This window comes from Dermochelys coriacea, chromosome 18 (genome assembly GCF_009764565.3).
Source record: "Dermochelys coriacea isolate rDerCor1 chromosome 18, rDerCor1.pri.v4, whole genome shotgun sequence".
Taxonomy (NCBI): Eukaryota; Metazoa; Chordata; order Testudines; family Dermochelyidae; genus Dermochelys; species Dermochelys coriacea.
The window spans coordinates 17,162,568-17,175,663 of NC_050085.1; the positions used below are offsets into that span (position 1 = coordinate 17,162,568).

Consider the following 13,096-nt stretch of genomic DNA (forward strand, 5'->3'; position numbering starts at 1 on the left):
TACACAGTCACTGACAAACAGTACTGTATTTTTTATATAGATGTAACAGAATGTAAAAGTGAGAACAGGGATCAGAACTCAATTACCCCATGCCATCTACAAGGTCTTCAGTTTCCTCCATTCTTTTCTCCACTATATTTAATCCTATTAGATGTTTTAGTTTTGAAGACTAAGAATTGTGTTTCAAAGGTCATCACAAACTAAAGTAACTACACACTTTAAAATCTCCTCCAATTTCACCATCCAACTACTAACTGAACTGTTATTAAAAATAAATCCTGAAGGAGTAAGGAATTGAACAACAAAGGAAAGTCACAAGCAGCACATTTGAGATTAATTTTGAATTGCTGCAAAAATAATTTCAAAGGGAAAAGGGATTCAAATTTTACAAGTCATTTTCAACATTAATGACCACGAAGGAAGCAGTGTTGTTTCTCCTCTACAAGTTTTCAGAAAGTAAATTAGAATATCCTCATCTCTGTAACAAAGAGACAGGATAAAGACATTTCAACATAATCAGGCTGGTTCTCCATCAGCTGTAAAAACTGCAGATTGTATCAGTACGATGTCACTTAGTAATATGAGAACACATCAGAACTCATATGGACTTTATTCAAACAAACAAGACAAACAGTTTATTATTTCACTGTACTCACCATTTCCTTGCAGTTCTATTAAACGAGGGATCATTCATAACATGCTTAAAGATTTTCATGGCTTTCTTCAAAAGTCGTGCAAGTGCAATAAACAGAACTCCAGAAAAGGCCTTGACCTAATCATTTTTAACTGAACTGCTACCTTAAACAAATCATTTTTGTCTGAAGTTGATATCCAGGTGAACGTTTCAAATAGTCCCGATAAAAAGTTTTTGTTGCTTCACAGAAAAATTCCTTATACAAGTGCTACAAAAAAAGTATTTAGACACATCCTAATGTCTTGCATTTGCAAAACCCCTTTTCAAAGAAGTTTAACTGAGACTAAAAGCTACCAAAAATATAGTATTTGATTTCATTAAAATTCAGTCCATTCAGTCATTTCAATAGCTTTTTCCACAAATTTCTTCAATTCTGTCAAACACTAGAACTGAAAAAGACTCAGATTTTGTGCTTTTATATAAAGTGCTGCCTTCGCACTCTAGTGTAGGATTTTCTGTTACATTCCTCTTGCTGAAAGTATTTTAAAATGACAATCAGGAAATTATCTGACTTTAAAAATACAATTCTTAAAAGCTGAAACTATCATTTACAGTTTAGATTTCTGAACAGCCTTTCACTGATGACCTGAGAATATCCTCATCTCCCCAGCAATTCTGAACACTGCATGAGCTGTCTTTTTCTTGGCAATCAGAGCGCTCTTAGTACTGCCTACAGTCTCTGTACTGGACTAATCTTGACATGCTATCATTATATTGTACAGCTCTGGGTCAGCCCATGGGGAGGAGTATATTTGCCACAATCAGGTGGTGAAATACATGATGTAAGCAAAACTTTAAACAAATTACAATCAGAGCCACAGACTCCTGTTGACAGAGGCCATAAGGAAGTTAAAGACCTGCCTGCAGATCACAATTTCCTCCACACCCTTACTGGAAAAATCACCAACACACTTTGAGGAAAAATTACCAATTTAAATGCACATTTAAAAATCCAGATCACTTTACTTTGGAGCCGCGGACGTGGCAGGTAAACAAACCGGCCCGGCCTGCCAGGGGCTTTCCCTGCACAAGTGGTGGAACAAGTTTGGGAACCACTGAATTACAGTAACAGTGCACCCACCAACTTATTTTAAAGAGATGTTTACCAAGATGGTTAGTCCAAATTGGTATTTACCTTCTCTCTCATCCCATTCCTATTTACCAAATTAGGAATGAATTCAGCGTCTGCTCAAAAGAAATAGGCATAATTTTTATGCTATGCAACTGATGTCCACTGGCCAAGACCACCTGAAGAATTGAAGTAATGCCTTATTTCTGCACTCACTTTACCAGCAGTGCATGAGGTAAGCAAAACTGCCTGGTTGAGCTTAGTTTCACCTACAGCAGGTGTAACAGGCAAAGCGCTTCAATTCATGAACATGCACCTACAGTACTGTAACTCTAGAACTATCAGCTTGAAACTAAGCAGAATAGGGGAAGAGAAGTAGATGTGGGTGGCAACCTGGGCAGCAGTAACTATGATATGGTTGAGTTCAGGATCCTGGCAAAAGGAAGAAAAGAGAGCAACAGAATACAGACCCTGGACTTCAGAAAAGCAGACTTTGACTCCCTCAGGGAACTGATGGGCAGGATCCCCTGGGAGGCTAATATGAGGGGGAAAGGAGTCCAGAGAATTGGCTGTATTTTAAAGAAGCTGTATTGAGGGCTCAGGAACTAACCATCCCGATGTGCAGAAAGTATAGCAAATATGGCAGGCAACCAACTTGGCTTAACAGAGAAATCTTCGGTGAGCTTAAACACAAAAAGGAAGCTTACAAGAAGTGGAAGCTTGGACAGATGACTAAGGAGGAGTATAAAAATATTGCATGATCATGCAGGGGTGTAATCAGGAAGGCCAAAGCACAATTAGAGTTTGCAGCTAGCAAGGGATGTGAAGGGTAACAAGAAGGATTTCTATAGGTATGTTAGCAACAAAAAGGTGGTCAGGGAAAATGTGGGACCCTTACTGAATGGGGGAGGCAACCTAGTGACAGATGATGTGGATAAAGCTGAAGTACTCAATACTTTTTTGGCTTTGGTCTTCACAGACAAGGTCAGCTCCCAGTCTGCTGCGCTGGGCAGCACAGTATGGGGAGGAGGTGAGCAGCTCTCAGTGGTGAAAGAACAGGTTATGGGCTATTTAGAAAAGCTGGACATACACAAGTCCATGGGTCCGCACCTAATGCATCCAAGGGTACCGAGGGAGTTGGCTGATGTGATTACAGAGCTGGGAAGAAAGTGGTGTATTCCTGAAACACTTTGTTAAAGCAACCCCTAAAGAAATGTAACCCAGATAACTGGCTGCTGTCAGTAACAGCACAAGAAAAGCTAGTTAAACATAGGGAGTAGCAGAAATATGACCGTGAGATAATGCATAAGTGTGATTTTTTAAGGTGACAAAAATATGAATCACAAACAGAGATATAGGGTGAGTAAACCAATGACTTTACAAGACTGTATTTATACGTTTTTCTAAATCACAAAGATTAAGCTAAGCAGCACACTGATTTTACTTTTAAGAGTCCAGTTCAATATATACACTATCTATCCTCCTCACAAGATGTTTTTTCAGGGCTTGTGTGGTGCAAATGGTACATAGATTTTTGGCTGCATCAGATTCTACGCAGGCACTTAAGCTAACTGAAAAAATCTTTGTTTAAACGCTGCATAAAATACAGTGGATATTGATTAAAAAGACAGATCAAGATATTTTCCTGAATGTAGGATGAAAATACTGTGCATTTTAAAAAGAGGTACTTACATTATAGTTTTAGGGTTTTGCAGCATACATGCCTTTGGTCCAAATGTGGTGACTGGGCATGGTCCATGCAAGGAGCGTGTCCTCCTGAAAAATGAAACACGTGTAAGGGAAAGCTGAAGTAGGAATGTATTATATTCATTATCCAAATTATCTGCTTCTTTGAAGTAGTTAATGCTAAAAAAAGAAAGATGGGGGAAATTACATTTCTAAAGTATCAGTATGCAGCTGATCAGCAAGTCGATGTAATTCTATACAAAAACTTGCACACACAACGTTAAAATGCAGTTGCTGGTATCTACAGGGCTGCATTTGAGCACCATATGTTGACTTCAGTGATTATTGAAGTTGAAGCATTAGTAGAAGCTCATCTAGTCTGTGTATTGAATATTTCTACATAGCATATGACTACACTTCTAGTATCCTAGTACCAAATAGACTTACTTGACTCGTTCCAGCTTCACCTCCATTCCCTATATAGGAAACACCACAAACTCAATAATGCCACTGCGACAGTGAAGTTTCCCCTACACAGTTCTGCCAGTGCACATCAATCCTGACCTGCAACATTCCTGTTATTTCAGTCCTGGTTTCCTCCTGAGCAAAGGCTAGTAGATGTGCTGTTTTGTAATGGGACAAAAGTCCACTAGAGATAGTAGGTGAAGATCAAACTCACTTGACTGTGAAATAATCTTGAGCATAAAAATGAAAAACTAAAATCAACAATATAAACTTCAAATTCTTCCTAACAGTGTGAAAAGTGAAAGCATATATTGTTAAAAAACTAAACTCCCATATCAGAATTAAAAATACATAATTCTTAAGAGTCAACTTTTAGTGTTTTTTTCCTAAACTACTGTAAAGATTATGAATGACTAGTAGACAAGTTTTTCCAACCACACAACATGTAATCCTAAACCAATACTTAAGCAACAACCACCAACAATAAGAATGTGGAGAACTTAAGAGTGTTCAGCTGTTGGATCCACCAGGTGATTACAACTTTTTAGGCAGTGCAGCAAATTTCCTGAAGTTACAGCACAACATTAAGACACTACACCAAACTTGAGACTCTCAGCAAATTTTTGAAGAAGGCTTAACTAACAAGACAAGCAAAACAGCACATATATTCCAGTTGTAATATTGCCCAGCAAAACAATGTCTGTGTTCTGTCTTTGTTATATAGTTCAATAGTTTCATGGCCTTCACTAAATATTTTGCAACAGAACCTGTGTACCTAGTTAAATATTTAAACTACTAAGAAGGAAAGCTACCAGGGCTTTTTTCATACTGTATTTTAGGACATATGCACTTTAAATGATAAAGTATTTTAGCACAAATTAAGTGTTCTCCAAACAATCAACATACAAAACAGTTGCAGATACACATTCAGAACTTCAAAGCCAAAGACCAAAACCTATTCTTTCATATCTTTTTAATTTTCTCAGGCCATGTTCCAGGGAGACACAGCAGTAACTGGTATTTTTTGTGATTAGACAGCTGTAAAGACTGCCTTGAATCAGTTTCCAAGGGACTTCAGTCCATATAACCACAAACACATTCATCCTAATTCAGCACACTTGTTTCCTAATTTTCTTAAAACGCTATACCTTCATTAAAGATCCTACCGAAAAGATAATAGCATCCAATTTTAGAACTAATACATTTTGCAAAATGATTGATATATATTGTATAGATACACAACACCCACTCCTAAAATATATTCTTAACAGGTATGCACATTTAAAAAGGTACCCTATGTCTTAAACTGAGACATGTAGTGTGGTCCTTGACAATCATTTTCAATAAAGTTCACCATGCCTGAATACATTTTCAGGTCTTGGGCAATGTACAAGCCAAAATGATTTAATCCCTGTTGTATTAATTTAAATGGAATAAATGGACCAAAGGTGTTAACATAACTTAAACAATGTTTCTTTCTCTGGCCCAGTCTGGTCAGGACATCCCTCTGGATTAGAATAAAAAAGGTCCAGGGACTGAGGAGGTAGTAGGAGTGCCAGACATGACAGTGAAGCTTGCTCAGTAGCTTTGGTTTGTTCTCCTTGAGTATTCTCCCCACCCAGCCCCTCCAAAAAACTCTCTCTTTTAAAGGATCCAAAAAGTGAGTGATGGGTAGAATTGTCCACCAATTAGGCCTAATATCCAACACCAATTTTGGTTAATTAATTTTTGGCTCCATATATTGGTTTTTAACAAGCATAATTTCAACAGTCCTTGGATTATATCAATGTGGCATCTTTGGTTTCAACTAATCCAGTTTCTCTGGTTCTCATCCACATCTGTTATTATAAATTGTGACATTTTATGAATTTAGACTCACTTCTTACAAACTGAACTCATGATTAGGGTAAATTTGTAGGCCTTATCACAACAGCCCCAACCCTGCAAACACTTATGCACTTTAAACATGAAATCAGTGGGACTGCTCATAATAGTAAAGTTAAGCATATGTATATTTGTAGTATCAGAGCTTTGTGCATGTCCTGAATTACTAGTATTTTTCCTACAAGAGTTTTGTTTGGAACATAAAAAAAAAAAAGCTTCTTTTTCTCTCCATCACCAGCCACTGAAAGAATTCTTGCATAGTCAAAGGCTAAAGAAGCCAAATTAAGTGTAACTTCTGATAATTAACTGAATTACTATATGGGGAAAATACTATAAAGTGATGCAGAAAGGTGGCCTATGTACCATCACCTCTGAGAAATAGTGGATTGGAATTACACAATAGCATTTAAAGGAGGGTACATGGAGATACATAGAATGTCAAATGCAAAAAATTCCTACTTTACCATCAATCTGTCTGGTTTGTTTGTTAACATTAATCTTTCCATCAACTACTGTATGACAAAGGCAGTCACTAGTCGATTTACAGAATTTGTAAAAGAATCCCAAATGAGGGGAAAAAAACAAAATTCATAATTTCTGGATTCAGCAATATTAGCATTTTCTCTCTAGTACAAGGGGAGGAAGGCAAGTGATGGAGAGTTGAGACACACACTTTTCTGCTGCGGACATTCTAGTCCCAAACTAAATTTTTTAAAATTATTATTTGTTGATAGTCTGTGGTCAAATCACATGAACAGATTATATGGAATTTAAGAAGGACTATGCCAGCACGTCACAGAGCCAGTGGACTTTTGATTGATAAAATACAAAATTGCATTTCAATAGCATGTTTCAGAGGATCAAAGTGCTTTACAAACATAAGCAAAGCCTAACATTGGATAGATAGCCATTTAAAGATTACTTGAGGCACAGAGAGGTTATATATAACTTATCAAGGTGTCTCAGAAAGTTAAGGCACAACTGGGAATGTAACTTTGTAATCTTGATTGCCAGTAGGGGCAAAATGAGATCCCAACCCATTTAGAAATAGAGGAGGGACTTGGCAAAAAATAAATGTGGCAGTGAAGATGAGATGCCATGAAAATTTCATCCAAAGACTGACCTAGGTAGTATCAAATGTGATGGTGTTTTGGAGATAGTAACAGACCAACTTGGAGGCCTGGGGAAATGTGTCTAGACCTGCAGCAGTGAGTTTCAGAGCCTGGGTCAACAGACTCAAACCTGTGCTATGGTGTTGTTAAACAGCCACACAGATGTTCTTACTCTGGCTCTGAAACCCACCCCACTCCCCAGGTTTCAGAACCTGAGTGGGAGCATCTACATGGCTGTTTTTAGCACCGCAGTGTGAGCTCAAGTCTGTAGAACCCGGGCTGTGAGAACTGCTGTCATGGGGGATTATTTTGGCAGTGAACACATGCCCTAAACAGCATAAAGGATGGCATGTGAAGGATTAAGCCAAACACAGAGGCCCCTAACTGTACAGATAAGTACAATTTTTGAAGCCTTAGTGAAAAGTGAAGAGAGGAGTTTTTGCTTATGATATATTATGGTTTCCAGTGTTTAACTTGAAGTAGCTAAAGTCAGTTACACCAACCAATTAAACTGATTAATAACAATTAACAACAAAATGAGTTATACTAATTAACAGATTAATCATTCCAGTGTGTAAAGAAACAGAGGCCATAAGACAACCTGCCAAAGCATTTAGTTTACAATCTGGGTCCTTTCCTTGACAATAGTTAAGGAATGGTAAAAGGTAAAAAGTTAAAATAAAAAAAATCTCACTTCTATAAGACCTGGGAAATAATTAACAAAGCCATTTTAGGCTTGTTAGTGATGTTTTACCTATGGTACAGACCAGAAGTCCCACCTTTCATATGGACCACAGAATTCATGAGGTAGCTACTGTTAAATCACATAGTAAAGACTTACTCCTGGGGGAATTCTGCACCACTGCACATGCACAGAAATTATGTCCCCTGCAGATTTATTTGCTTCCCTGTAGAAAAATGACTTTCTGATGGGGAAGCAAAGGAAAGCCACAAAAGCAGCCCTGTGACCCTCCCCAGCAGTACGTTTCAGGGGCCCCGGGCAGCCGGCAGAGAAGTAAATCACAGTGGCGCAGGGAATGAGAATGGGGAAGACTGGCTGGTGGCTCCTACCCTGCACCGGGCTCAGCTGCTAGTCACAGCTGGGCTGGGGAGGATGGGAGTTCCTCTTCCCTTGCACAGTATCCGTGGCCGGGTCAGACCCATCCCCAGATTTCTCCCCTGGCTGAAGAAAGCTATGCAAACTGCCCCCACCACCCACTCGCTTCCTGCGCCCATCACTCCTCAGCTGCAGGGAAAGGGATCCCTGTGGAGGAAGTGCTCCCCCATCCGCCTGTGCATCCAGACCCCCTCATACCCAGACCCTTCCGTCAACCTCACCCCTGCCCTGCACTCAGAACACGCCCCCCCCATGAGCCCCACTCCCCCTGCACCTGGACCATCCCGATGAACCACCCGCATCCAGATTCCCACCCCACCAAGCCCCAAACACCAGCATCTGGGCCCCCACACCTATAGCCCTCTGCTGAGCCCCAACCACCTTCACCTGGACCTCCCTGCGGAGTCCCATCACCGTTGCACCAAGAACTCCTCAACAAGCCCCTGTGCATCCAGATTCCCCCTGCATCCAGATCCCCCACTGAGCTGTCCACACCCATATTGCCCCACACAGAACCCTCTCGACCCAAACCTCGACCCCCACACACTAAGCCTCTCCACACTCGGATCCTGCCTTGCTGAACCTGCCTGCCCACACCTGATGCACCTGGCACAGAAGGGCAGGCCCAGTCCTTACACTGTGGCAAGGTTGGGTGCAGCCTCACTGCTGAGTCAGTGTCTCGGGGGGGGCAGTGGCGCACAGTTATCTCCCACCTCTGTGCAGCCAGTGGCCTATGCTCCTCATTACCATGCTGGAGCCTCCACATTTATTTGACAAATAAAATTTGCAGAATGCCCACAGGAGTAAAAGACTGTTGCAGAGGGGCTTGGTTGTCAGATCATCAGAAATGCCTCCAGGACTTGAAGAAAACTTCTATAAGCACTCCTTCTGGCTCAGAAATTGGAAAAAACAGATTCTTCATTTTGCTGCAAATGTAATGCTGAAGAATCCAGCTTTCTAGGCATTTTTATGCAGGTGACCATGAGTCCCTTGGTCCTTATTGTGAAGTAAAAGCAGCATGAAGCCAAGACAGGCAGGTAATGGAGATCAAGAGTTGTGGAAAAAGACTTTTTCCTCGCAACTTTTATTTTGAGTTAATATTTGCCAATCACTAAATATTACTTTATCCCAGAATTCATTCATATAATCTAAGAGGTATTTATTTCCTCAGCCTCAAAGAGCTGAGGCAGTAACTTGCAAAACCTTGCAGAGTAAGATACCAAACACACCCAAATGAGTGAAGAATTGGAGCAAGCATTTCCAGTGTAATTGCAGAAGGTTCCGATTTTTGTTTTGTACATTTAATAGAAGGGTTAGATTATATTACACCTCCAATGGAAATGCGAGTTCTGAATTTCACTTTAGCTCAAACAAAGAGGGGCACGGTCTAGCTGCCTGAACATGGGACTAATACCAGTTCTAACACAAGTTTACCTTGGAGAAGTCACAATCTTTCTGCTTCAGCTTCCACCCACCTCCCCTAACCAGTAAAATGTGGATAAAGTTTACCTACCTCCCATATCTATTGGAATAATTAGCTAATGATTGTAAAGCACTATGTAAATGTTACCATAAGCATTATAGTCATTTCCACTGAAAAGTGACAACAGGGATATATGCCTCTCCTGTTTCTGATTAATTCATGTAATGTGCTGACTCATTCCCAGCCCCAGAGAGTTTACAATCTGCCAAAATACAACATTATATGAACAGTGGAAGAAAGAGAAACAACATAAAAGCAAGTGATTGCGGTGACATCCTGTTAGTTCCACTTTTTTTTTTTTAAGAAGTTTTAATAAAATTTGTATTCTACTAATAAAAATAAATATAACAACAATTTCTCCCTTTCCAGCAGGCCAATAAAATTGGCCTTTATCGATATCAGAGACACATGGTGGGTGAAGTAATATCTCTTATTGGACCAATTTCTATTGGTGAGAGAGACAAGCTTTTGAGTTTACACAGAACTCTTCTTCAAGGTGATTTAACTGATGTGTCAGTACAATGTATTAGTATAAATTTCAAGCATTACCAAGCCTGACAGAGGAGGAGACAGTAGTAGATATTTTTATACTTATCCTTATTTATTCTATTATTAGCAAGAAGAAAAACAAACATAAAAGGATTTTAATGACACTATTTCTTAATAGTATATTAAGGATGAACAAGAATTACAAGTATGTGTAGAGGAATGAAGGCAGCACTGATAAAGTCTTCATACATTTTGAAATGATCATGTTTTAAATTAGGATAGTAAACTATTCCCTTGCTCATGTACCCTCCGACAGCATCCACTCCACTCAATTTCTCCCCCGCCCCCAAAAAAATTGTTCTGTCCCTTTCACCTGCATATTTTTTCAAACCTTAAGGAATGGCATGAAAGAAACTCCTTCCTGCTCCTCCTACAAAAGGCAACCTCTAAATACCTCTGTTCTCACATGGCATTTAAGCAATGAAAGTTATACACAACGTCAAGTGTTTGCAGTATTACAACATTGTGCATTGTATGGATTTGTACCTTTCGGGACCTGATCCTGCATGCTGCAGCATAACCTCAACTCCTGTGGCATTCATTGAGAATAGAAGCAGCTCAAAAGCTTAAGGGATCAGATCCTCAACTCTGATAAAGAAATCCATATTTGATACAATTTACCCACTGTACAGCACCATGTACATCTTTCTAAGGCATTATATAATTAAAATAGGTTTTAGGTAAGGGTTTTATCAGGATTGAATACATGAGCCATTTAATCAAAGGTAAGATTCTTTTATTAAGTGAATAGAGATAAGAAGGTATTATTACCATTTTCTATTCTACTTATAATGTACTAATGTGCTTTAGAAATGTATTGAACTATGGAGAGAGAGCCTGCTAAGTTGATATATAGACAGAAGTACTCAATTACAAATACTGCATAGCAAACCTAAGATAATTTTAATTTGACATTTTACAAGTTCCTTTGAACTGGTGGTCAAAGAATCACAAAACCAGCCAAAGAGTGACTTAAAGAAATTTTAATAAAATATATTTTAAGTAGTAAACCTCATTCAAACCACGAATGGATATCCCTGACTGCAAAGATAGATTGTAGTTTCAGAGCAATTTCTATCCATCAGAGAGCAAGCTAAACAAAAGAAAACGGAAACAAATTAAGAAATGTGTGCCCAATAGAAAAAACAAAAACAAAACACAGGTTTCCTAACTACCAAAAAAAAAAAAAATTATTACTTGGAAATATTCACACCTAGAAAGGAGAGAGCAGAATTTAGGCCAACAGGCCTTTTACTCATGTAGACTAATATTAGGTGTTTAAAATCCTATGAACACAATCAAATTTCTGCACTTAAATGCTGTTAATTATAGGATATATTTCTACATACTTTGTTTTCTTATATTGTACTGTGCAGTCCATAGGCAATAACAGAAAACTTCAAGCATTAAAAGGTTTCCACTGATCCTGCAAGAACATCCTCCAAAAATTTTTAAGTACATTAGCCTAAAGAAACTCCACAGAAGCGACACTTATTAGAAAACATTTAATCGGCTTACAGTCTGTTTTGAGATCCTCTTTTCTTTGATTTGGGAGTCCCTCTCCCCCAACCCCTTTCCCCCCATCCTTATAGTCTCACCTACAAATGTTCCACATTGCAGCAACAATACTGCTAGCAACACAGTTTGGATGGGGGAGACAATCCTCTCTGGTAAGCAGCGCCTTTAGAATTTTGCCATGCCCTTCAGGCATCTGGATGGTCAGAGTTCAGTAGTGCAAGGTACTCCCTCCCTCAAAGCATACTGCCTCCACAGTACAGTCTTTACCTGCCATTGTTGGTCTGAGAAATGCCACACCAGAAGTTAAATCCAGGATCCCCATGTGACATAAGGGCATTACTAGTAGGTTAACAATCTGGTTCGAGGAAGGCAATAGAGATTTCTTGGTGCACTAATTATGATCTATGAATAAAATTACTTTTGTGCCACCCTTCATTACTATACAGGTGAAAGGCACCCAACCAGGTTTTTCTTACCATGTATACTAACTCTAGGTGGAGCTGTTCAAAAGATCTGGTATCAAGTCCAGCTCTGTTCCTACAATTTAAGGAAGCCTGAACATTCCTTTTGGATTATATTACTATCAAGCTATTAAATTGATGTACCTCAATGTCACCATATGTTCCATACTTCATTTTTGTAAGATGTGTAGAACTGGAAGTTGGATTATTTGTACCATGGTTGACTTAAAACTGTCAATCGTGTAACAAATAGTATCAATCTACTCTGTCAAACATTACAGAGTTCTATTAAATAAAGCCACATGTATCCTTGTAAAACTGTGTACATAAAGAACTAGAAATATTACTTCAACATCTGTATACCTATTTTCTGAGTTATGGGCAAGCTCTTTCCATATATGATAAACACTACAGCTATGCACTGCATCCACAATTCCTATGCTTTGTAAGAAAAAAAAATGTGAAAAGATATTACTATGTTCAAAATCCTCTCTTGAAGCCAGCAGATGATAGACCAATGACTGTTTTTTTCCTTGGTAACATGCTTCTGAGATTAGAAGCTATTTAAGAGTTACCTCACTATGTAAATACAGACTAGAAAAGCAAACAAAACTTGGGTAAATTTCACTTTTGCCCTACTTCTACAAAAGCATGAAACTTCCTGCTCATTCAGAAATATTGGGGGCGGGGGGGAAAACCTTTAATCTCCATGTTCATGGTTCAAATCCACCCAAGGTCAGTAATAACCATTACCATGGATGGATATTCAGTGCTCTAAATGAAATAAGCTGAGCCCTGATTAGGGGGCGGGGCTTCTCTGACTAGGGGTCCTATAAAGGTAGCCAGCCAGTCGTGCAGCAGCACAGGGGTGTTGTGTTTGGAAAGTCTGTTTGAGTATAGGAAGGGGTTTGAGCAGATTATGGAGCAAAGACATGAGGTATCTGAAGGGAAAAGCTCAGACTTGCAGATGGGAGCAGGACTGAGGAATTCTGGAGGGGAGACTGGGTGAGGAAAGTGGTCAGTGGAAGCATGTGACTAAAAGAACCAGGCAGAGGAAA

At 39.2% G+C, this 13,096-nt stretch overlaps 1 protein-coding gene across 2 annotated transcripts in view; it reads right to left on the reverse strand.

The window, feature by feature from the left end:
* Nucleotides 1–13,096, reverse strand: part of NADK (NAD kinase) — a 40,405-nt gene that overhangs the window by 13,419 nt on the left and 13,890 nt on the right. Inside the window, exon 3 of one of the 2 annotated variants that reach the window (XM_038377140.2) lies at nt 3,456–3,539. In XM_038377140.2, the coding sequence (XP_038233068.1) occupies nt 3,456–3,539 (84 nt within the window). Of the gene's footprint in view, nt 1–656; nt 1,665–3,455; nt 3,540–13,096 lie in introns of those variants that run through there. The other variant, XM_043499876.1, reaches the window with a different exon arrangement.